Source organism: Ranitomeya variabilis, chromosome 3, assembly GCF_051348905.1.
Source record: "Ranitomeya variabilis isolate aRanVar5 chromosome 3, aRanVar5.hap1, whole genome shotgun sequence".
Taxonomy (NCBI): Eukaryota; Metazoa; Chordata; class Amphibia; order Anura; family Dendrobatidae; genus Ranitomeya; species Ranitomeya variabilis.
This window is the reverse complement of record NC_135234.1, coordinates 474030990-474058626: the sequence shown is the minus strand read 5'-3', so window position 1 is coordinate 474058626 and position 27637 is coordinate 474030990. Positions and strand designations below refer to the sequence as shown.

The 27637-nt window shown below is 39.0% G+C and overlaps 1 protein-coding gene across 7 annotated transcripts in view; it reads left to right on the top strand.

Annotated features, from left to right (window-relative positions):
• DMD (dystrophin) overlaps nt 1-27637 on the top strand; it is a 3762639-nt gene that overhangs the window by 2575842 nt on the left and 1159160 nt on the right. For all 7 annotated transcript variants that reach the window (XM_077296691.1, XM_077296689.1, XM_077296692.1 and 4 more), the window contains one exon: nt 27059-27176. In XM_077296691.1, coding sequence (XP_077152806.1) covers nt 27059-27176 — 118 coding nt within the window. The remainder of the gene's footprint in view (nt 1-27058; nt 27177-27637) is intronic.

Here is a 27637-nt window from a genome sequence, read left to right as displayed (position 1 = left end):
ATGTATATATATATGGCACATGTTGGGAAGAGGTTAAAGGATACATCTTCTTCAATGCATATGCCATACATACAGCAGGAAAAATACAGTACTTTTTACTTAACCTAAAAAAATGGTTACTCAATTCAATTTAAATCTGTATTGTAATTATAAAATATGATACACACTGTCAATAAGCTGATTAAGCTGAGTCATCTTTGCATAGTAGTAAAATATGCTTCCCAGAAAATTCAATATTTTTAATCTTTTCCTTCTACGTCATTCAACAGCTGACTCAAACTCTAAATGACTCCAAGATGAATAATTTATTACTGACTAAAAATAGTTTGGATAATAGTTAGGTTATCACACATCTCAGCTCTGAAACTATAACAACAGGACACTAATGGTAAATTGCTATGAAATTTAGAAACATCTGAAATTTCCTTGTTGCTAGACAACAGTTTTCTACCAATATTGTTGCTATGGCTATAGCTGAAATTAGTTCAGCCACTGCAGTAAGGAAGTTACAAAATAACTTCATTGTATAATCATTTCTGCAATGTTAACTTTTTCACCAAGCTCAAACAGTGTTTCCCCAAACATCTGAAAATTACCAGTATCTATGTACTTTGTGTTACACCCAATTTGGCCAATGTTATAGCCCTATTTTCTCCAGACACCTGAATATTGAATCTGTTTCCAGTAATGCATCTCCTGCTTCCAGATTGCAGCATAAAAGGAATGTGTTTTGGGAATCTAGAAAATTTGGGTAGCATCACATATGGGCAAAGTATTGACCGCCATTTGGTTATCACTTAGCTCACCAGGAATAATCGTAAAATACGTGGCTTACAAAACACATTTACAAAACTGAACAGTTCAATTAACTTTATTCACAGTTTATTATTATGCTGTCAAGAGATACTAACTATTCAATTATTATTATTATTATTATTATTATTAATTTCAAATCCTCATTAGTTTCATAGTTTTGTGCTTGTGAAGAGTGTTTACATGCAAAATACACCTATAAAATCCAAGTACAATAAAACAGAACTAATAACGACAGACTGGTAGAGTGGGGAAGAAGACCCTGCCCCCACAAGCTTACAATCTAAAGGTACTGTGGAAAAAGACAGTTGATAAAGGAATTGTAACAGCTCTGGTGGCAACAGGTTTATTGCAAGTTGTAGACTTTCCTGAAAAGATGAATTTTCAGGTTGTATCTGAAGGCTGATTTGGATGTGCTAAGGTATGGACCGGGATGGTTTTAACCAAATGGAGCCCTGGGCAAAAGTTTAAAATGGGGCACTAAATGGCACCATAACACAAAAATATTTTGGTAGTATTTAAATGCTCTGATTTCAGGCCGCTAAACGAACATGTTTGACAATAATGAAGTCGTTCGACTCTTGTTTCCCAGTCTCTTTACACTGGCTGAGGAACAATGATGGGCACAGAGCAATCATTAATAGATCATTCTGTCCCCATACATTATCATATTATCAGCGGCATATCTGCAGTTTTGCAAGATGATGTGCTGCTGAGAACAATGATTTTTGTTATGGCATAAACATTACAATTACTCGATGAATAGGCAGCATTTTGCTTGTTTAGAATAATACACCCCATAGTCCTCCACATAGTATAATACACATCCCATAGTCCTCCATACAGCATAATACACACCTCATAGTGCACCATACAGTATAATACAGACCCTATGGTGCTCCATACAGAATAATACACACCCCATAGTCCTTCAGGCAGTATAATACACACCATAGTGCGCCACATAGTATAATACACACCCCATAGTCCCCAATACAGTATAATACACACCCCATAATGCTCCACGTAGTATAACACACACCCCATAGTCTTCTATTCATTATAATGCACATCCAATAGTCCTTCATACAGTATAATACACACCCCATAGTGCACCATACAGTATAATACACATCCCATAGTCCTCCATACAGTATAATATACACCTCATAGTACTCCATACAGTATAATACACTCTTCATAGTGCTCCATACAGTATAATACACACTCCATAGTCCTCAAAATACTATAATGCACTCCATAGTCCTCCATACAGTATAACAATCCCCATAGTCCTCTATTATTATTATTATTATTATACATTTTTATAGCACCATTTATTCCATGGTGCTTTACGTGTGAACGGGGCAAACATAGACAAGTACAATAAACAGGAGTAAAACAAGGCACACACAAGTACAGGAGGAGAGAGGACCCTGCCCACAAGGGCTCAGTCTACAGGGGATGGGTGAGGATACACTAGGAGAGGGTAGAGCTGGTCTTGTGATGGTTCAGTAGACTGGGGATCACTGCAGGTTGTAGGCTTGTCGGAAGAGGTGGGTCTTCAGGTTCCTTTCGAAGATTTCTGTGGTAGGCAAGAGTCTGATGTGTTGGGGTAGAGCGTTTCAGGGTATAGGGGAAGCACGGGAGAAGTCTTGGATGCGGTTGTGGGAGGAAGAGATGAGAGAGGAGTAGAGCAGGAGATCATGAGATGATCAAAGGTTGCGTATAGGTAGGTAATGGGAGACCATATCACAGATGTATGGAGGAGTCAGGTTGTGAATGGCTTTGTATGTCATTGTTAGTGTTTTGAACTGTAACCTCTGGGCAATAGGAAGCCAGTGAAGGGCCTGGCAGAGAGGAAAGGCTGGGGAGTAACGGGGAGACAGGTGGATTAGTCGGGCAGCAGAGTGTAGGATGGATTGGAGTGGTGCTAGAGTGCTAGAGGGGAAGCCAGAGAGTAGGAGGTTGCAGTAGTCAAGGCAGGAGATGATAAGGGCATGTACTAGTGTTTTTGTGGTTTCATGGTCAAGGAATGCACGGATCCGGGAAATGTTTTTGAGTTGGAATCGGCAAGAGGAGGCAAGGGCTTGGATATGTGGCTTGAAAGAGAGGGTAGAGTCAAGGATCACTCCAAGGCACCGAGCATGTGGGACCGGGGAAAGTGAGCAGCCATTGACATTGATGTATTGGTCGGGTGGAGGTGTAGAGAGAGGTGGGGGAAAGATGATGAATTATGTTTTGTCCATGTTCAGTTTTAGAAAAAGAGCAGAAAAGAAGGATGAAATAGCAGACAGACATTGTGGGATTTTGGCCAGTAAGGAAGTGAGGTCAGGTCCAGATAGGTAGATCTGCATGTCATCAGCATAGAGATGATATTGTAAACCGTGGGATTCTATGAGCTGTCCCAGGCCGAAGGTGTAGATGAAGAAGAGTAGGGTTCCTAGAACTGAGCCTTGGGGAACACCGACAGACAGGGGGCGAGATGAGGGGTTGGTGTGGGAGAGGGAGACACTGAATGTCCGGTCTGTTAGATATGATGATATCCAGGATAGGGCCAAGTCTGTGATGCCAAGAGATGAGAGAATCTTTAACAGGAGGTAGTGGTCCACAGTGTCGAAGGCAGAAGACAGATCCAGGAGGAGGAGGACAGAGTAGTGTCGCTTGCTCTTGGCGGTTAGTAGGTCATTGGTCACTTTAGTCAGGGCAGTTTCAGTTGAGTGATGTGGTCGGAAGCCAGATTGTAACCGGTCAAAGAGGGAGCAGGAGGAGAGGTGGGAGGACAGTTCAAGATGGACATGCTGTTCCAGTAGTTTTGAGGCATAAGGGAGAAGGGATATCGGGCGATAGCTGGACACAGAGGATGGGTCGAGGGAGGGTTTTTTAAGGATAGGTGTGATTGATGCGTGTTTAAAGGATGAGGGGAAGACACCATTTGTAAGTGAGAGGTTGAAGAGGTGTGTTAGGGTTGGGATGAAGACTTTTGTGAGGTTAGGGATGAAGTGGGATGGGAGCGGGTCAAGCGTGCAAGTGGTGAGATGTGATCTTGACAGAAAGATGAAGAGCTGATCGTCTGTCATGGTGGAGAAGCTGGCTTTGGGACAGGGCTGAGAAGTCAAGAGGAGGGGCATTGGGGCTGCGGGCCAAAGCTTTGTCTAATGTTATTGATCTTCTGCTTAAAGAAAGAGGCACATTCTTCAGCCGAAATGAGAGGGGAGGGAAGAGATGCTGGGGGACGGGGTAGAGAATTGAAAGTGTTGAAGAGCTGTTTAGGGTTGTGAGTCAGGGAGGATATGAGAGAAGAGAAGTAAGTTTGTAGTATAATGTAGTATAATATACCCAATAGTCCTCTATATAGTATTCTGCACCCCCATAGTCCTCCATGTAGTACAGTGCACTCCCCACAGTATGATGCACCCCATATTTCTTCATATAGTATTATGTATTCTCCATAGTCCTCAATATAACATAATGTAGGTCCCATATAGTACTGTACATATAGTATAAGTCACTGCCCATAGTCCGATAGAGTAGAAAGCAGCCCCCCATATAATATAATGCACCCCATAGTCCTCTATAGAGTATAATGCAGCCCCCATATAGTATATTGCACCCTACAGTCCTTCATAGAATATAATGCAGCACCCATATAGTATAATGCATTCACCCCATAGAATATAATGCAGCCTCAACATCGAATATAATGTAGCACCCCTATAAAATATAATACTTCCCCCCATAGAATATAATGCAGCCCCACAGTATTATTGCCACCATGTACTCGCTGATATATACATAAAAACTCACCTCTCCTTGTTACCCCACTGTACCATGGTATACAGAGTATACATACACAGCATGGTGTGCGATGACATAACGACCTCGCACACCCACTGTGTCAAAGGCAAATCGGAATTATGGGGGAGGGAGCTTAATCTGATGTTCTCTCCTTCATTATTGCTTTTATCTGTAGGGGACATTGCAATTTAGTTTGCAGCACAGGTATAAATAAGCACCAAAAATCATAGTTATAACAATAATGAAAGTAATAACAATATCAAACATAGCAATTAAATCTGCATTCAGATTGGAATGTATATAGAGTTCACTAAAAGCCTGTGCCGTAGCTAGAGGAGAGTAGGACCCCTGCAAATATAGGGTCACAGATTTCTAGTTATAGTGATTGGCACTAAAGCCAACTGATGTTATAGCTAGCGTAATAATCAAAATGTTATTTTAAAATCGCATTCAAAATTGTTTTATTTTATTTTTTTTTTCTAAATATATCCATTTTTGTAATGTACATTCATTTGCTGTAGTCATAAAATGAAAAGTAATGACAGTTTTCTGGTTGGAATCCGTTACCTTGTTTTGATAATAATAATAATAATAATAATAATAATAATAATAATAATAATTATAAAATATAATTGGCCCTGGGAAGATGTTAAACTAGGTCAGCCACTAATAGCAAATATGCAGCATTATGCCCACAACTATACCAGCCCAAATCTGGAAAAAAAATGGTTATTTTATTTAGAAGAATTGCACTTCATATCTGTTGGAGAATATGTTTATTTCCAGAAAAAGAAACTATTGAAATATTTTTCTCAAATGTTAAACTTTTAGTGACATGTAGGGCAATTCCTATATACAGTGAGAAGTTCAAGAATTGCATTTCCTAAATGTATAAATCTAGGTCATCCCATTTAAAGCCCATTGAAATGCATGAATAAATAATGAATGCCACTATGTTCCCCTATCTGTACTTTTGGCTCCACTCTATTTATAAGCATACCATACGCAAAACTAACAAATGTTTTCTTGTGCCTAGTAATATCTAATATGTATTTTTAGCTGCGCTTAAGATTATGCAATAATGCCCTCGTTGAGAGATCTTATTTGACAAGATATTTGAGCTGTGTTTTTTGGAAATGTCATTTTAGAAGCACAAGTGACCTTACATACATATTAAATAAAATATAGTTCGTATGCTTGAATGGTAGCCAAAGTGCACCTGCAATTGCAACACACAGTAGCCTTAGTTACATGATCAAGTAGCAAACTCAGATAAAGATAGTAATCTAAGCAAAGTACAGAGTTCAGACATAAAGAGAACCTGACACTAGGTAAAAAGTGGCCATTTTTGCTCTTCTGTTATTCCAGTTGCTCCCCTAAGTATCACACTTTTTATTGTTGTGTTTTTTCATACCTCATGTTACAGAGAAATGGGTATTTTAATTTAGTTTACATTTTTATGGTTTTTATCAAATAATTACTCTGTGAGAAGCTGTCATGTCGGACGCAGTTCACACTAGGGCGTCCGACAGACAGCAGTAATTCCACTTACGTCCACTACACGCTCAGTGGCATTGGCTAGACTTTATCCAGCTTGCTCGGGGTTAATCTAGATGGTAATCAGGTTGGAGGCTGGGTCACGCCCACGGTCTTTAAATAGTCATTCTGGACTTTGGGCGTCGCCGATTATAGCTTGTGTCTTGTGCCTGGTGATCTCAGTCTGGAGAGGTGGTCTAGGAGAAGAAATATCGTATCTGGTGGTGTATTATCCTTTGTCATATTTCTCCTTCCTATATTTGTATTTGTTTTGCCCTGTGCACATTATAGTGTTTTCCTGTGTGTCTGCTGCGTGGTGCGTTTTTCAGTTTTCCCTGTCTGTACTTTCTGTGGGGATTGGTGTGTGGTCTCTTCACTGGGGGGCGGGTGGTGGTTTCAGCTTAGGGCTGAAACAGGAGACAGGGTCAGCCCTGGCGGCCCAGACATGCACACCTTTAGTGTAACTTCTGGGAGAGGGACAGACAGGGTTTCCCTAGCCTGAGGGATATCACAGGGGCCCGGGTAACCAGCCTTAGTCTACCCAGTACTCCCATGACAGAAGCTTCTCCTTGGTAAAGACCATACAAATAAATATTAACCCCTTCATGACCTTGGGATTTTCCGTTTTTCCGTGTTCGTTTTTCGCTCCCCTCCTTTCCAGAGCCATAACTTTTTTATTTCTCCGTCCATATGGCCATGTGAGGGCTTATTTTTTGCAGGACAAGATGTACTTTTGAACGACATCATTGGTTTTCCCATGTTGTGTACTTGAAAACGGGAAAAAAATTCTAAGTGCGGTGAAATTGCAAAAAAAGTGCAATCCCACACTGTTTTTTTGTTTGGCTTTTCTGCTAGGTTCACTAAATGCTAAAACTGACCTGCAATTATGATTCTCCAGGGCATTACAAGTTCATAGACACCTAACATGACTAGGTTCTATTTTATCTAAGTGGTGAAAAAAAATTCCAAACTTTGCTAAAAAAAAAAAAAAAAAATACACCATTTTCCGATATCCGTAGCGTTTCGATTTTTCATGATCTGGGGTCGGTTGAGGGCTTGTTTTTTGCATGCTGAGCTGTTGTTTTTAATGATACCATTTTGGTGCAGATACGTTCTTTTGATCTCCCGTTATTGCATTTTAATGCAATGTTGCCGCGACCAAAAAAACGTAATTCTGGCGTTTCAAATTTTTTTCTCGCTACGCTGTTTAGCGATCAGGTTAATGCTTTTTTTTATTGATAGATCAGGCGATTCTGAACGCAGGGATACCAAATATGTGTAGATTTGATTTTTTTTATTGATTTATTTTGAATGGGGCGAAAGGGGGGTGATTTAAACTTTTATTTTTTTTTATTTTTTTCACATTTTTATTTACTTTTTTTTACTTTTGCCATGCTTTGCCATAGAAGCTGGTATAACTTGATCGCCTCTGCTACATAGCAGCGATCTTATGTTCGCTGCTATGTAGCAGAAAATCAGGTGTGCTGTGAGCGCCGGCCACAGGGTGGCGCTCACAGCTACCGGCGATCAGTAACCATAGAGGTCTTAAGGATCTCTATGGTTACAATGGAGAAGCATCACCGACCTCCGGTCATGTGACGGGGGTCGGCGATGCGCTCATTACCGGCCGCGGTAGTTAAATGTCGCTGTCTGCGTTTGACAGCGGCATTTAACTGGTTAATAGGCATGGGCAGATCGCGATTCTGCCTGCCCCTATTACGGGCACATGTCAGCTGTTCAAAACAGCTGACATGTCCCAGCTTTGATGCGGGCTCACCGCCGGAGCCCGCATCAAAGCAGGGCTTCTGACCTCGGACGGGATAGTACGTCCGAGGTCAGTAAGGGGTTAAATAGAAACAACAATATCTCTGGAACCATATGGCAGATAAAAAAAAACTAAAACAAACAAACAAAAAAAAGAAATATAAATGCTGAGCAGTGGGACTAATATAATGTAAAAAAATGTTTGTTCACTTTAAATCTGGTAACAGGTCCTCTTTATAGGGTTAATATTTATATTGTTTCAGCCTATCACTATAATATGTCATAACAAAATGATCAATAAAGGAGGCATCCTCTGAGACCCATGCTGAGTAAAGAAGCACTCCTGCCATCAAAGTTTTTATCTTCTTAATATATTGCAGCCATCCTATTATATAGCACTTACAATTGCTCATTTTGCCTTTCTACCCAGTTATTTCTTCTCTTTCATCTGCTCTATGTAGAAACAGGAAATCTGTTGTCCATCCATAAATTATTTCCTTCTTGAACTTTTGACCCATTTAATCTCTCCTCTCCCCTGCCGTAGCCTTTTGCAATAACTCATGACTCATGCAGGGGAAATTGACCTCCTGTTTCTACACAGTTCTTAGAATAATTCAGCTAGTCAGTTTTTAATCACATGGTGTCATAAACCTTATGGAAATCACATGACTTAGCTGGGTAGAAAGGCAAAATGAGCAATTGTCAGTACGCAGTGCTATATAATATGATGATTGCAATATATTAAGAGGATAAAAACTTTGATGGTAGTGCTTCTTTAACTGAACAAGAATACAAATGCTTTACAGGGCTGCTTTAAAACAATAACAAAGGTTTTCTAAGCTTATAGGGTACTAGACATTTCAGAACAGAAGACCACTCTAAAATGTATAAGGTACAATGTACTTAAAGTACATGTGTTAGTTAAAAAATATTTATGATTGAATTGCTTTTTCCATACAGTTTTGAAAGTATGTCCACATGTTAAGGACTTGGAGTATAAATTTCTGTTCCATTTCTGCATCTCTTGGCAGGAAAAATGCTGTGTAAAATAGGCACTTTTTTTGCTGCATTTTGCCCACGTTTTTGATGCGTTTTTTACTTGTGTTTTTGTTGTAGATTTTTCCCCACTCATTAGTATGAGTGAAATCTGCAGCAAAAAGGCTGAAAGAATTGACATGCTACAGATTGAAGTCAGCACCAAATCTGCAAGGACAAAATAAGCAATGTGTGCATGAGAGTTCAATATTCTCATTCACTTTGCTGGTATCAGGAAATCTTTCAGGTTTTGTTACAAATCTGCGCAGAATAAAGCGAGATAAATCTGCAACATTTGCACAGACCTTTAGACTCTCAGGGAACTCGCAATTAACCTTTTTAGTACTGAAAAGTAAGGATTATTGACCTGTAAGCAGCTAGTATTGTAGAAAGCAACTGTCTCTAAATGGCCAGCTAACGTCAGTAGGTCACAGAAGTCACAACCCGAATGGGCGTGTGCTGGTGGGGGCCAGTCGACCCCAGCACAAACTTCAACTGGATGTGGCGGACAATTAGAGGCCAGCAGCTGACATCGGCATCCACGTGACTGGGGATGCATGGCAGTAACGTCATGTGCTCTTGTCACTTGCACGCTGAAGCCAGCTGCTTGCTTTAGAAAAGGACGCATCGCGGCATGGTAGTGGATGATAGTATAATTGTTTATTTTTTTCTATGCATTAAAGAACAGTGACAGAATGGCAAACATATATCAGGATGGTGGATATATATACCAGTATGGGGCCCAGGCAGAGTAAGGGACAAATATACAAGGATGGGGCCAGTATGAGGGACATATACACCAGGATGGGGCCAGGATGAGGTACATATATACCAGGATGGGGCCAAGATGGGGGAAATATATATAGCAGGATGGGGCCAATATGGGGGATATACTGTATATACCGGGATGGGGCCAAGATGGGGGATATATTTACCAGGATGGGGCCCAGGCAAAGTAAGGGATATAGATACAAGGATCGGGCCAGGATGAAGGACATATATATCAGGATGGGGCCAGGATGAGGGACATATATACCAGGATGGGGCCAAGATGGGAGATATATATATACCAGGATGGGGCCAAGATGGGGGATATATATACCAGGATAGGGATATATATATACCAGGATGGGGCCCAGGCAGAATAAGGAACATATATACAAGGAAGTGAGATATATATACCAGGATGAAGGATGAAGGGCATATATATGGGGTCAGGATAAGGGAAATATATACCAGGATGGGGCCAAGATGTGGAATATATATACCAGAATGTGGCCCAGGCAGAATAAGATATATATATATATATATATATATATATATATATATATATATATATATATATATATATATATATATATATATATATATATATATATATATATATATACCAGGGTGGGAGATATGTATACCAGGGTAGGGAATATATGTACCAAGATGGGGCCCAGATGAGGGACATACAGTGGGGCAAAAAAGTATTTAGTCAGTCAGCAATAGTGCAAGTTCCACCACTTAAAAAGATGAGAGGCGTCTGTAATTTACATCATAGTTAGACCTCAACTATGGGAGACAAACTGAGAAAAAAAAATCCAGAAAATCACATTGTCTGTTTTTTTATCATTTTATTTGCATATTATGGTGGAAAATAAGTATTTGGTCAGAAACAAACAATCAAGATTTCTGGCTCTCACAGACCTGTAACTTCTTCTTTAAGAGTCTCCTCTTTCCTCCATTCATTACCTGTAGTAATGGCACCTGTTTAAACTTGTTATCAGTATAAAAAGACACCTGTGCACACCCTCAAACAGTCTGACTCCAAACTCCACTATGGTGAAGACCAAAGAGCTGTCAAAGGACACCAGAAACAAAATTGTAGCCCTGCACCAGGCTGGGAAGACTGAATCTGCAATAGCCAACCAGCTTGGAGTGAAGAAATCAACAGTGGGAGCAATAATTAGAAAATGGAAGACATTCAAGACCACTGATAATCTCCCTCGATCTGGGGCTCCACGCAAAATCCCACCCCGTGGGGTCAGAATGATCACAAGAACGGTGAGCAAAAATCCCAGAACCACGCGGGGGGACCTAGTGAATGAACTGCAGAGAGCTGGGACCAATGTAACAAGGCCTACCATAAGTAACACACTATGCCACCATGGACTCAGATCCTGCAGTGCCAGACGTGTCCCACTGCTTAAGCCAGTACATGTCCGGGCCCATCTGAAGTTTGCTAGAGAGCATTTGGATGATCCAGAGGAGTTTTGGGAGAATGTCCTATGGTCTGATGAAACCAAACTGGAACTGTTTGGTAGAAACACAACTTGTCATGTTTGGAGGAAAAAGAATACTGAGTTGCATCCATCAAACACCATACCTACTGTAAAGCATGGTGGTGGAAACATCATGCTTTGGGGCTGTTTCTCTGCAAAGGGGCCAGGACGACTGATCCGGGTACATGAAAGAATGAATGGGGCCATGTATCGTGAGATTTTGAGTGCAAACCTCCTTCCATCAGCAAGGGCATTGAAGATGAAACGTGGCTGGGTCTTTCAACATGACAATGATCCAAAGCACACCACCAGGGCAACAAAAGAGTGGCTTCGTAAGAAGCATTTCAAGGTCCTGGAGTGGCCTAGCCAGTCTCCAGATCTCAACCCTATAGAAAACCTTTGAAGGGAGTTGAAAGTCCGTGTTGCCAAGCGAAAAGCCAAAAACATCACTGCTCTAGAGGAGATCTGCATGGAGGAATGGGCCAACATACCAACAACAGTGTGTGGCAACCTTGTGAAGACTTACAGAAAACGTTTGACCTCTGTCATTGCCAACAAAGGATATATTACAAAGTATTGAGTTGAAATTTTGTTTCTGACCAAATACTTATTTTCCACCATAATATGCAAATAAAATGATAAAAAAACAGACAATGTGATTTTCTGGATTTTTTTTCTCAGTTTGTCTCCCATAGTTGAGGTCTACCTATGATGTAAATTACAGACGCCTCTCATCTTTTTAAGTGGTGGAACTTGCACTATTGCTGACTGACTAAATACTTTTTTGCCCCACTGTATATATGCTAGGATGGAGGACATTTATATATACCATGTGCGGGGCCCTGGTCTAAATCTTGCAGCGGGGCCCATTGGACTCTAGTTACGCAACTGGTCAGTAGAGTTGCAATTAATTTTTTTTACACAATAGCTATCATCTGACTACAGTCCCACAATGCAGTAGTGCACATGTGGGTATGAATGAACAAGCTTGATAATACTCTCTTAATGTTACTGCAATTTTTATGTGCTAGCTTTGCCTGTAGAAATAGTCTTTGGCTGCATGCAGCCTCCACACCGTGAAAGCTTACACTCATTGAAAAACCCTGTTCTCATTTGCTGGGCAATTTAATACACCAATTGTTCCAATTTGTCTGTATACATGTTTTTCATTGTAGCTATAACTTCTTTAAGACAGAGAAGGTTGGATTTAAATTCTCTTGACAAGTGCTTCTAAAGACATTTTGAAGCAAAGCACTTTGCCACTTGACATTATCCCTGAAAAGTACACTTGGCATCTATGTAAATATACTGAAGGAATCTACCACAAAACCAGAGAAATGCTTGTCATCAGCTGACTTGCAGGATTAAATGGATGAAAAGCCCTTTATTTCTCTATTTTGATTGCATTGTGATAAGGATCCTAAAAATGGAAACTCAACCAGCTTTCAGTTGGTACATTTGACCTCAGCAATTGATGATGTTGACTAAAAGTTAATAGCAATATCTATTAAAGTAAGAGATTGTGCAGCGAATCAATAAAAGAATTTTCATATAAAAATGTATTCCTGTCACTTCCACCCCATGCAGCAAACTGCAGACCTGTCTTGGTGCACACATCTGATAATTACAACTACACATTTTGCTTTGCTTCATCACACTTAACTATAGGCAGCTCAAATTGAACTGGTAACATAAAAAAGCAGCACAGTATCTTCCATCTGTTTTTAATTAAAAACTGGATATGTTGCCTACTGTTTTCTCTAAATTCTGTTTGCAAACAGTAGGAGGAAACTTTTCAATTACTTACACTTCGTTCACATTTGTTCAGTCAAGTGGAACTCAAGTTATAGAACACCCTTTAAAAATAGTGATTTGCTTTAATGTGAACAATATTCTACAACCATGTCCACAGCATTGATTCATTATGACAGAAAGGGATAGATTTTGCCTCACTATAAACTGATACAGGTTAAATCAGATGAAAAAAATAAAGACAGTTAAAGCTGACCAGGTCGTTCCACGCTAAGATAAGGAGGTGTATATCTTTAGATAGACAGACAGATCAACAGAAAGACAGAAAGACAGACAGAGAGAGAAAAAGATAGATTGATAGATGCAGGTGCTTCTCACTAAATTAGAATATCATCAAAAAACGTATTTATTTCAGTTCTTTGATACAAAGAGTGAAGCTCATAGGTTATATAGAGTCATTACAAACAGAGTGATGTATTTCAAGTGTTTATTTCTGTTTATGTTGATGATTATGGCTTACAGCCAATGAAAACCCAACAATCATTATCTCAGTAAATTAGAATACTTTATAGCACCAGCTTGAAAAATTATTTTACTTTCTGAAAATGTTGACCTATTGAAATGTATGTTCTCTAAATGCACTCAATACTTGGCGGGGCTCCTTTTGCATCCACTACTGCATTAATGTGGCTTGGCATTGAGGTGATCAGCCTGTGGCACTGCTAAGGTGTTATGGAAGCCCAGGTTGCTTTGATAGCAGCCTTCAGCTCATCTGCATTGTTGGATCTGGTGTCTCTCATCTTCCTCTTGACAATACCACATAGATTCTCTATGGGGCCAAGGTCAGGCAACTTTGCTTGCCAATCAAGCACAGTGATACTGTTGTTTATAAACCAGGTATTGGTACTTTTGGCAGTGTGGACAGTGCCAAATCCTGCTGGAGAATGACATTTCCATCTCCAAAAAGCTTGTCGGCAGAGGCAAGCATGAAGTGCTCTAAAATTTCCTGGTAGACAGCTGCGCTGATTTTGGTCTTGATAAAACACAGTGGACCTACACCAGCAGATGACATGGACCCCCAAAACCATCATTGATTGTGGAAACTTCACACTAGACCACAAGCAGCTTGGATTGTGTGCCTCTCCACTCTTCCTCCAGACTCTGGGACCTTGGTTTCCAAATAAAATGCAAAATTTACTTTCTTCTGAAAACAACACCTTGGACCACTGAGCAACAGTTCAGTTCTTTTTCTCCTTGGCCCAGGTGAGATGCTTCTGGCACTGTCTATTGGTCATGAGTAGCTTGATACAGTGATGGAGATGGAAATTTCATTCTCTTGGCACTTGTCCACACTGCACAAGTACCAATACCTGCTTTAAAAACAATAGTATCACTGTTAGTGTTGAGCATTCCGATACCGCAAGTATCGGGTATCGGCCGATACTTGCGGGTATCGGAATTCCGATACCGAGATCCGATACTTTTGTGGTATCGGGTATCGGTATCGAAACAACATTAATGTGTAAAATACAACATTAATGTGTAAAATAAAGAATTAAAATAAAAAATATTGCTATACTCACCTCTCCGACGCAGCCTGGACCTCACCGAGGGAACCGGCAGCGTTGTTTGCTTAAAATGCGCGCGTTTCCTGCCTCCCGCGACGTCACGGCTTCTGATTGGTCGCGTGCCGCCCATGTGGCCGCGACGCAACCAATCACAGCAAGCCGTGACGTAATTTTGAGGTCCTGGAAGCTTAATTCTAGGCATTCAGGATTTTAAAATTACGTTCCGGCTTGTGATTGGTCGCGTCGCGGTCACATGGGCGACGCGACCAATCACAAGCCGTGACGTCACGGGAGGCAGGACACGCGCGCATTTTAAAATTACGTCACGGCTTGTGATTGGTTGCGTGCCGCCCATGTGGCCGCGACGCGACCAATCACAGCAAGCCGTGACGTAATTTCAGGTCCTGTATGCCTATTTCTGCATTGAGGACCTGAAATTACGTCACGGCTTGCTGTGATTGGTCACGTCGCGGCCACATGGGCGGCATGCAACCAATCACAAGCCATGACGTAATTTTAAAATGCGCGCGTGTCCTGCCTCCCGTGACGTCACGGCTTGTGATTGGTCGCGTCGCCCATGTGACCGCGACGCGACCAATCACAAGTCGGAACGTAATTTTAAAATCCTGAATGCCTAGAATTAGGCATTGAGGACCTGAAAATTACGTCACGGCTTGCTGTGATTGGTCGCGTCGCGGCCACATGGGCGGCACGCGACCAATCAGAAGCCGTGACGTCGCGGGAGGCAGGAAACGCGCGCATTTTAAGCAAACAACGCTGCCGGTTCCCTCGGTGAGGTCCAGGCTGCGTCGGAGAGGTGAGTATAGCAATATTTTTTATTTTAATTCTTTATTTTACACATTAATATGGATCCCAGGGCCTGAAGGAGAGTTTCCTCTCCTTCAGACCCTGGGAACCATCAGGAATACCGTCCAATGCTTGAGTCCCATTGACTTGTATTGGTATCGGGTATCGGTATCGGATTAGATCCGATACTTTGCCGGTATCGGCCGATACTTTCCGATACCGATACTTTCAAGTATCGGACGGTATCGCTCAACACTAATCACTGTGCTTGATTGGCCAGCAAACTCAAATGACCTTAACTACATAGAGAATGCGATATTGTCAAGAGGAAGATGAGAGACACCAGACCCAACAATACAGATGAGCTGAAGGCTACTATAACAGCAACCTGGGCCTCCATAATACCTTAGCAGTGTCACAGGCTGATCGTCTCCATGCCACACCGCATCGATGCAGTAATTGATGCAAAAGGAGCCCTGTTCATATATTGAGTGCATTTACTGAACATTCATTTCATTAGGCCAACAATACAAAATTTAAAATGATTTTTCAAGCTGGTGTTATAAAGTATTCTCATTTACTGAGATAATGACTATTTGTGTTTTCATTGGCTAAGACTAGGTCACAGATGTATGGAGGAGACAGGAAGTGGATGGCTTTGTATGTCATGGTTAGAGTTTTAAAATAGAGTGGGTAGTGGGGAGCAAGTGAAGGGATTGACGGAGGGGGATAAGTAGATTAGTTGGGCAGCAGAGTTTAGAATAGACTGGAGGGGTATGAGAGTGTTAGAAGGGAAGCCACAAAGCAGGAAGTTGCAGCAGTCAAGGTGGCAGATGATGAGTGCATTTACTAGGGTTTTTGCAGATTCTTGGTTGAAGAATCTACAGATCAAGGAAATATTTTTGAGTTGAAGTCATCAGGAAGTGGAAAGGGCTTGGATATGTGGCTTGAGGGAGATATCGGAGTCAAGGATTACCCCAAGGCAGCAAGTTTGTGGCACTGGGGAGAGTGAGCAGCCATTTACTTTAATGGATAGGTCCTTTGGGGGGGTTGAGTGAGATGGGGAAAGATGACAAATTCTATTTTGTCCATATTAAATTTTAGATTATCTAGCTGAGAAGAAGGATGGAATAGTGGACAGACATTGTGGGATTCTTGTTAGCCTCACAGGAGAAACTCCATTCTAGATACGACTTAGCTAGATGTGGCCTGTGCCTGCTTCGCACTGATACTCTGAAGGCGGCCGCCTTGATTGTAGCTCTCGGCGGCTTGGATGTCACAGCCAGTGAGTTTTGCAGGGTGGCTTTCGAGGTGAATGTGTCTCTGCCCGTGTGCGCTAACAACGTGGGCCATGTGGATGTGGCTTTGTATATGGAGTGAGTGTGGCTATGTGAAGTGGGCAGGGATATGTCGAGTGCAGGTGGCTCGATACATACACACATACATACACAGCTTTATATATATATTATATATATATATATATATATATATATAAAACAGTACATGTAAATATAAATATTTACCACTGAAAGCGAGACACAAGCGGGTAGGTGGTTGTCATTGTGGGAACAAAACTCTGTACAAAGGTTAATAGACAGCGGCTGGCATGATGCTGAGATACTAGGGAAGTAAATGTCGGCAAACAGACCAGGATTTTAATGATTTTGTAACCTTTACGTTGGCTGTTTCATTATATTTCATATCTGATTATTGCATCTTACATGAAACAAACCTGCTAACACATTGCCAGTACTATTACTTAGTGGAAACATCTGAGTAATCTCAATTTTTGTGCAATATGAGTCTTAAAGGGTGAAGCAAAAAAGTAGTCCATAATAATGCATATTTCCCCAATTAATTGATTTATCATTAGATACTAAAATAAGTTATCACAGTTTGAAAAAATGTCTGCCTTGCAGTTCTCAGATGAATAATGGTATATTTACACTAGCAAGCAACATTCCAAGTGTAAATTCAATCAAGAATAAAATGCTATTATGTGCAAACATCTCCCTGGCTGGTGCTGGGGTAATGGAGCATAGAATATACATATCTACGAATAGCTAAGAGTTAGGGAAGATCTGTGCATTTCAGCAGTTCTTAGACAATTCTGCTCTGTCACCTATGAAACCGTTCTATTTTTATACAAAATCATATTTCAGTCTTTCACTTCTTTCCCATTCACACATACAAAACATCAGAACATATCAACGTCAAGACATTTCTTTCTGTTTAGATCTGCCTTCCTTTGGAATTCATATTCCATGCAAGGCTTAGGACTGAGCTGAATATCATTCATATATTTGTTTAGTCCTCAGTATTATCACAAAGGGTTTTTCAACCCCTTTAATAAATCTGTCACTAGATCTTTGCTACACCATCTGAGGGCAGCATGATGTAGGGTCAAATACCTTAATTCCAGCGTCACTCACTGGGCTGCTTGCTCCACTTTTGATAAAATTACTTTTTAATCTCAGGGTCTCTTGTTCTACCTCACGCTGCTCTCAGCTCTTGCCTTTAAGGATTTGGGAATTTTTTATGTTCACCCATTTGTTTTTACCTTTTCTTGTTCCAAGAGCTAAAGCATTTTCATTTTCCCTAAGATTTGGCTATATAGGGTTTCCTGTTTGTGGGATGAGTTGAAGTTTTGATCGGTACCAATCATTGTACCATAAAATGTACTCAAAAGATGGAAAAATTGTTCAAGTGTGCTGAAATTGCAAAGAAACCTTAACTCCATCATTGCAGTTTCAGCATTTATTGAGTTTTGCTTTTGTGCCTTTCATTGTGCTGTACAAATAACCATGAAAAATGATTCTCCATGTCCACGCGATCACAGTAATGCCAAACTTGTGCATTTTTTTATTTTAATGTTGGAAAAAATATCTGTAATTTGTAAAAACTAAAAATGGTGATGTTCTCCCAATGTTTACGTGGGTTTCCTTCTTATACTCTGATTTCCACCCACATTCCAAAGACATACTGATAGGGAATTTAGATTGTGAGCCCCAGTGGGGACAGTGATGATAATGTCTGTAAATTACCCCTTTTACATTAATCATCAATCACTATGCAACAAAAAGGGGCTAATGAAAAATTAGAAAAAGAGTGCCATACAGTCATGCTTTTTTTTATTGCTTATTTCTTTCTTGATGATGATCCATATGAGAATCCCCATTGCATGCTCAAACGAGTTGTCGTCAGGAGGCTGAGGCTGCAGTCAGTACCACAGCTTCTGTCCCCAGCCTGAAACAAAGTGTCAACTTCATAAGTGATGTGCATTTCATCTGCTGGGCAAGCCCCTGCTCTACTGGGCATGCTTAGGTTGTCAATTCCAATGTATGCTTAGTAGGATCTTGTCACTGCGCAATTTTCTTCTCAGTGTGCAGTGATGCTTACCTCACCATCGATTTTGCGGGGTGACAGGTTCCCTTTAAGCTTTTATGGTCAGTGGAATTCTCTTTCTCTTTCCTGTGAAGTTTAAGCTTTTATGGTCAGTTGAGTCCTCTCTCTCTTTCCTGTGGGGATGAAGTTTTATGGTCAGTGGAATTCTCTTTCTCTTTCCTGTGAAGTTTAAGCTTTTTTGATCAGTGGATCCTTTCTCCTTACCTCTGTCTCACCTGTAAAGTGTAAGCTCAGTTGGACTCTTTCCCCCACATGTATTTTCTGAGCAAAAACAATATTACCAGTATTGATATTTGAGCACAATTTTTTTTTACCACAACTCAAATTTTGGGGGAAAATTTGTCACAGTCTGCAAATTCAAATTTGAAAAATTGATCACCTCTATATAAACGGAATGAAAATTATGTGACTTACTGGGGCTCCAAGGTTTATTTGACAGTTTTAAGCACTTTTTATACTGTACATTTTACCATTTTTTTTATCAACTATCATGCTCTATTAATACCAGGTTACAATTGTAGGGTAATTTTAAAACTCTTATTTTATTACAGTATATAGGTTCTTATTTTAAAATCTCTTTTGTTTCACTGTCTGTAGTTAGTTCAACATTAGAAATCAGCTTATGTTTGTAATTACGGAAGATTTACAGTGATGTGTCTGTAACTGCATAATATCATCAGCTTAATTTTAGAAGGCGATGGTAATTTTCCACAATAACAGACAAAATATATTGTTTAAGGAAGTAATTAACTGATCTTGGTCACAATATTGGGCTGCAATAGTCGACTCAATCACCATGAAAGCACCATGATTAATATTGTAGAGATAGCACTGCTAACTACAGTATATACACTCCAGCCAACAGAGCAAAGCAAAGACATATAATACTGTGAAATATTTTTAGGTAGGTGTGGAAAAATGCTGCACAATAAAAATGCTTTAAAAATAGATGAGTGAATAGTTTATTTTTATTGCTTAACTCCTTAATAATAAAGCAAATTTTCATTTTTCCATTTTACACTTTTCCTTCCTCTTCTTCCAAAAGCCATAACAAACAAAGCCATATGAGAGCTTGTTTTTGTAGGACCAGTTGTATTCTTGAATGATACCATCCATTTTTATTAAAGTTAAATTAAATTATGAAAAAAAATGCTCAATTGCTCAATTGTTTTTTGGTTTGCTTTTGGCCTAAGGCATGACAAGCAGTGGATACCGCGTCAATTATTCTGAGTACCCAACTGGGACTTGGACTGGATGGTCTGCCTCATTCCTGGCATTTTTTTAAGCCAGGACAGGACACCTTAGACACTAGATTGTTTAACTTTTAATGGGGGGATCCCCATAATTCTTCCAAGTAAACAGTTTTAGTACATTGAGGAAGGTCTATATGACCAAAATGTCTGTAATGTAATTGTATGTATTGGACCACATTAAAACTTCTCACTGCAACCCTTCAGTATGTGCCAAGTCTTCTACACAAGACTGATCCCTCAGTGACCTGCCCCCTATTTTACATACTGAATATTATATGCATTAAAAAACATCACCTTCAGCAGGCAAGTGACGGCCTTGGCACCATGCTGCAGCATGATTGCATGTATAATGTGCATTAAATTATTTTATTTGCTGATATCAATTTATTCAGAGAAAACAAATTTCTGTCTCAAAATGGCACCAGCCACGCCTGCACAGTAGCATCTATGGATGATCCGAATGATACTACTGTGCAGGCGCCATCGGCACCATCTTGATAGAGGAAAAAAATTGTCTTCACCAAGATGGTGCTGGCAACACCTGCACAGTAGCATCTATCAGCGATCGTAAGTGAGTGGGGCCGATGGGTAGATCGCATTACATATCAAATATGTAATTAAATTTAGGAATGCAAATGGTGAATTGGCATTAATCAATTAATTATTTAATGGCTTTAATATTTTCTTCCATGATTGAATCGACTTTAACAATTTTGCAGCATAAGGTGGAAAGGGGATTTTTAAACGCAAACTTTGCTATTCCTAAACAATTTACTAAAAAGCATTTTGACCAGGACTGCAAAAGCCACTAACATATTTCAATTTATGTCTTAGAGGAATGTATCAGTAAAAAATGTTACTAAGTGATAATATCATCTTGTTATGTTGATTATAAAAGGAAGAGACTTGTAAATCAGGGTGACAATTTTGCTCTGGGCAAACGTGACTAGTGCAGAATTGTGTGATCTGTTCTGTCTGGATGGTCTATAGACTACATGTGGCTGAATGAAGACTCTTGTTAATTAAATAGCAACACCTGCAGCTAATTGCATTAATATACAAAGAGTTTCAGCTTAGACTGGCCCTGTGTGTAGGGCAAACCTCCATTGAATACAAATTATATTGCCTAAGAGCACGAGTGATAGACTGCATGGTTTGGGTGGCTAGCTTCCAATTTAGAAATGTATTACCGTATCTGTATGACCTAGGATCCAGAGCAATAATTACAAGGTAATAAAATATGTGTATAGTACATTATGGTTCCAACTATGAAGTATTAAGTTTGAGTATTTTATGTATTGTTTTTCTTTCATCTTTAAATTAGTTTGTATTTCTTATTTTGTATGGAATTTTATTAACATAACCCACCCTTGAATATGGGCACAGCATGTGGAATATGAAGCATTGTTAAGCCTACTGTAAGAATCTTTATTCTCTGTTGCTTAGATGTACTTACTGTACATCTTTCTTGACACATTAAGAAAACAAATAAATGCATGACCTTACAATCTATAATTTTGATAGGAAGACTATCTACAATGTATTGCAAATACCCTATGACAGAGACCATTTTAATAGACTTGCAAGTTGGCAAGATAATAATGTTGTTTTACAGCTTGGTATTACAGTCCTGCTCATCGTTATTGGCACCCAAAAAGTTTAAGTACATAATGTTTTTTTTTTTATAGAGCACTAATGTTTAATACAAAACAGCAAACGATGCACAATAATTTAAAACAAATAACAATGGGAGGGAAAAATACAATAACCTAAAGCTTGCTGTGACACTGGTATTAGCACCCCTTACATTAAATTAGTATGGAAACACATTTTGACTTGCATGTGATAAATCACAAATGAAAATTACCTATGATTAATGCCCATGTGACATGAATTAGCCAATGAATGATGGTTTCAGTGTTTTAAAAAGCCACATGGTAGGCTAGGTTTCTTTGTCACAATGGTGAAGACAAAGGAACTGTCAGTGCTGCTATTATTAGAAAACATAAGATTTCCCAAGGGTGTAAAGACCTTTATATCCCAATTTCAACAGTGTGCAATGTTATTAAGAAGTTTGCTAAGGATGTAACCATCAAGAATCTCCCTGGACGTGGGGGAAAGATTAGAATTGACAAGAGATGTATTTGAAGGTTGATGCAAATGGTTGGAAAAACACCACGTCAAACATCCAAAGGACTGAAGGCCAAACTGGGACAGTCTTTGGTCATGGTTTCAACAAGTACCATACACCGCACACTAGAGCAAGTAGAGTTTTATAGGTGAAGGCCAAGGAAGAAATCATTGATGTAAAAAGACATAAAAAGGAAAACTGATCTTTGCCAAAGAGTACCTTGAAAAAACAGAATCCTTCTGGGAAAATGATCTGTGGATAGATGAAACAAAAATAGAGCATTTTGGCAATGCAAGCAATAGTTTGTTTACAAATAGTTCAATTAAGTTTATAAGGAAAAGAACACCATACCAAGAGTTAAGCATGGAGGAGGATACATAATCATGCGGGTTGCTTTGCTGCCTCTGGTACTGGAGGCCTTGACAAAACACAAGAATCATGAAATCAGAGAATTATCAAGAGATTTTAGAGTGAAATGTCCTACCCAGTGTAAGAAAATTTGATTTCAGTCAAAGATCATGGATCCTCTTGCAAGACAATGACCTAAAAGACACATCCAAAAATACACAGGAATGGTTGAAAAAGAAAGAATGGACTGTTTTAAAATGTCAATCAATGAGTCCTTACCTCATCACCAAGAAAATCTTTGGGGTGAGCTGAAATCTGTCATTGGGAAAAAAACCTGAAAACATTCAAGAGTTTGAACAAACTGCAAAGAAAGAGTGGAATATAATACTGAGAAATGCAAGAAGCTTATAGACGGCTACAAGAAATTTTCGGAGACTGTCATATTGATGCACATGCTGTTTATTCTGTCTCTTCTTTGAAGTTGAAGCATGTTGTGTTACTGTGGACCACTAATTAATAACTTTGGTACATTTACATTTATTTCTGAAGACATTGTGCAGTCTATGAAAAAATGAAATGGTGCCAATAATTGTGAGCAGCACTGTATCTTGAAAGCTTGCTATCTGTGCGAGAAATATTTTTTTGACTTGAAAAACTCTTCTTCAGATTGGCATGATCTTTTCCTTACATTAAAATTGCTTAGATATTTACAACATGCAATTACTATCACATCTCCACCCAGACTTGATTCAATACCTAATGCCGCTGTCAACAAGTGTTGAAATCTTCACTTGGTAACGTTGGCAATGGAGACATCATGAAGAGTATCTCTAGGCAGCAAAGATATTGTCCTGCCAGACATGCTGTTGTGGCTGAGACTTGTTGTGCTGCTAAGCCAGGCTAATGGGTGTTTGTGTCCAGCAGTTCAGCAGGAGTAATCAGCTTTCTGCTGTGGCCAATGGGTCAGAAACCAAACCTTATTTACACTCTTTACAGTCTGCTGAGAGTTGCCAGATATTGAGTTTGTAAATGTCCCTGCTATTGCTTGAGGCGTAATCATGATCTTGACCCATCTTTTGACCCTGATTATGTCTGTCTCTGTAATCTTCTTGAGCCAATCCTTAGCCAGCATGATGCTATTTTGAGTAATCTTCTAGCATCTGACCACAGCTATACCCTTGACAACACTTTTGTTTCCTGATTCTGTCCCTAGTTCTGTCCCTCCAGTTACTGACTCAGTTAAACTACTTTTGCCTCCGCTTTGTTCCTCCGGCCAACAGCTTCTACATGGACACATCCCATGAAACCCAGCAGTAATTTCAGATCTCTTTATGAGTTCTAGAGTAAAAGCCAAGGGTCCTCTGGAATTTACTAGATGGAATGGATACAGCCAAGTCTTTTCAAGATAGCCTTTTTCAGCAGATGGTCTCATACAGACTTGACAATTACCATCACATAGTTGAAATACTTTTCATGATTGATGTAATCATTGGCTAGAATAAAAAAAATCTGACTAAATCTCTTGATATTGCTAACCAGATAAGCATGTTCTATGTTTCCACATGCAAACGCAAATTGCATTCAGCAGAGTAGCCCTATACTGAAAATGGGCTTTTCTCCTTTAGTGCATTTTACTACTTTTCTTTTTCATTGCAAAATTCCTTGTCCATCAGAAAATCTGAAATCCAGACAGTTAAACAGTTGTGAAGCAACAGGGAAAGCAGTGGGTACAATCAAAGAGGGGTCAAAGGTTCCTTAGTCGGCACTTAAACCCAGTATGTTACACAGGATCAGTGAACCTTTAATCCTCAGCTCTCACTGTGATGGTACACTAGACTTTCTAAGTGAGTAAGAGATACTAAGAGTGCCCTCACAATACTTTCAAACAAAACAGATTTTAAAATGTTCTAGATGTTCTGTACTACATGCTTCCTCGTGTCCAGAAATACACACTATGACCATGCTTTATTACAGCTTGTTAAAATATGCAATTTACTCAAAATATAAAGACATTGCATGGACAAGACAAGACTACATTTTTAGGTAGTGTGATTGACAGTGCTAATTTTTTTTCAATTTCTTTTACTAATCATCTGGTACAATTGATCTTACTTATGACTGCTAACACAAGAATAATTTGCCTACAATAAAAAACTAAGGCTACGTTTATATGGCAGAATTTTGGTCAGTATTTCACATCAGCAAAGCGAGGAGAGGATCAATAAGAGAAAAAGAATAATAGAAACACATTACCAATTCTGCAATTTTGACACACCCCTGGTTTTGGCTTACAAATACTGATGTGAAACACTGACCAACATACTGTTGTGTAAAGGTAGCCTAATACATAGTAAATAGGGGGTTCAAAATAGCCACCTAAATAAAAACAGTCTTTTTTTTATACTGCATGCTTTAAGTGTGGTGTTTTTTCTTGCGTTTTTCATATTCATAATTGTGGATGATTAATGTGTTTGCAAATTAAAATAAAAATGTCACCCAAAACAGGTTTGTAAAAGAGTGCACTAAATATGTTTATTTTTTTACAAGCAAAATATATGAAAAATTATGTAAATCAAGCCGGACTGGTTTTTAGAAACAAGGCCACTTCTTCTGCTGGGCAGAAATGATAAATTAAGCCACATTAATACACAGATTTTTAACTTAGGGTACTATGAATTTGTTCAATTATAAAAAAGTATAGAAGTACGTTAGACAGATTTATTGCTGAAATTTCAGCAACTGAAAATCCATTCAATCCAATTGTAAAAATGTCTGCACCAAATTCACTGAATATGAAAATACCCTCTCGTCACTGGCAATAATTTCTTTCACTTGATTAATTCTTGGCATTCGATAAAAAAAAACAAACATTAAAAGTGCACCAAAAAGTGATCTTGGTGAAACTTAGTTTTATTATTTATTCTGTGTCATGTTTCCACTTGAGTAGAACATGTTTTTGCTGTAAAATAACAAGAATTTAATATCGTTCATAATTAGTCACTTGTCATTTGAAGTTACTGTTAGTTTCCTTTTGTTTAAGAATTGTTTGTTACCCGAGCTATACTCAGCAGAAATATTGGTGCATTAAATCATTCACTTCAAAAGAACATTATGCTTTATTTCATTATTTATGTTACTTAAAGATTGTCTTTTGTTTCATGGCTGAAAGGACAGAACAGTAAATGCAAAGCTCTTGTGCAAGTATTGAGAAAAGTCCCAATGCCACTAAAGAACATTGAACATAATTGTAGCTTCTGCATGAAAAATGCAACCAAAGGGATTTCCGAAAATGTGTACATTACTTTTAATAAACATCACAACATGGGAACTGGATCGTTAGCAAATTATTCATGCCATATGTATTTGCCATCACTTTAGAAGACCAGTTCCATTAATGTTTAATATTGAATGCTACACACAACTTCCATTAGTAATAGCAAGTTATTGCCAATGGTTTCATTTATAGTTCAGTTTGGTATGGTGGGACTTGTGACAATGTAGAGGCTATAGCTGACAGTGGGTCTTTAAAAAGAACCTTTAAGTGTCAAAAGTTCACAGCAACCTCCAGAATTAGCACTATTCACATGTTGTTAGAAAGAATTTCACAACCTATCAAGATCAGAATATTACCAATCTCATTTCTCTCTGGCACCAATCATGCTTTTCAACACGGAAAATCTGAGATGTTAATAATTTTCTCTATCTTTAAAAAAAAGTGTTTCAAGGTTGTTATGAAGACAATTGAAAAGTTTTGATATATAAAAAGCATTGAGTAATGTCTACTATACCTTTTTTCAATTTCACACAGGCATACTGTATTACAGCCATACATTCACATTCCTATGGCCACAATTCCCAACTTGAGGACTAATTTTCCTAGCACACAACATTATTTGTCCTCAATGGTTAGCACTCTTCCTTTACCGCGTTGGGGTCTAAAGGTTCCAATTCCACCAAGGTCATCTTCAAGGAGTTTGAATTTTCTCTCTGTGTTTGCATGGATTTCCTCCTGGCGCTCTGGCTTTCTCCCACACTTCAAAAGCATACTGATAGGGAATTTGCATTTTTAATAAAATAACTTAATGGAATTTGCAGATAAACAGTTGAAAACAAGTATGCATGCTAACTGAACATACACTCCGAGCTGTTAGTCCACAAAAATTGGAGACATCAAGCTCATCTAGGATGTCTGCCATCCCAATTTCAAAGGGATCTTGAGAAATTGCATGTACAAGTACTTTCAGAATGGCAAATGATTCCTCAGGCTACCATTAATAATCTTATTGATAACATGTTCAGGCATGTAAATGCCTTTTTTTCTACTTGTGGTGCTCATACTTGATGCTGAATTAACTTAAGTGTTTTGAAAATATTGCTTCCCTTTAATCATTATCTGTATTTCATTAACATGTTTATCAATTCTGTAATATTCATATTCCCACTACTTTTTATTCTTGGTGTTACAATATCAATGTTAAGGAGTGTATTTCTTTGTGATTGTAAAATCTCTGTGCATATATAAGTATATGTTTTCTTTAGTGCATGTATTCATTTTCTTGCATATATCTTTGTACATAGGTAACTCTGCAGGATTTGGAACAAAAACGACCCCATTTGGAAGAACTAATAACTGCAGCTCAGAACCTGAAAAACAAAACAAGTAACCCTGAGGCTCGTGCAGTGGTTACTGATCGCAGTAAGTGTGCAATTTTGCTATACATTTAGCAATATAATTATTGGAACACTTAAAAAGAACCTCCAATTTAAAAGAGCAGGTTAATCGGGGTGGTACAGCACCAAGGAATTGAGAATCAGAAGCAGTTTAGCAAAAACTTTCATTTTTGTGGCAGAATTCAGAAGCTTTCCTAAAACAAAACTAGTTCCACTTGTGGTAGAGAAACAGTCATAGTGGTTGCAATATAGTCTCAGTTCTTGATGTTAACAATATACGATAAAATATATTATGAATGATTACAGCACATTGAGGCACATGAGCTTAGTGGTTTTAGTGTTCATCTTTAGGTAAGAGTCTATACCAATAACTGAACATAGTTGTGCCACATAACAGTTGGCTTTGCTTGTGGCACATAGGATACCTAATTCACTTGATACCGATAATAATGGCACTCTCTGGTTATATTTCCCTTACAACTTTCT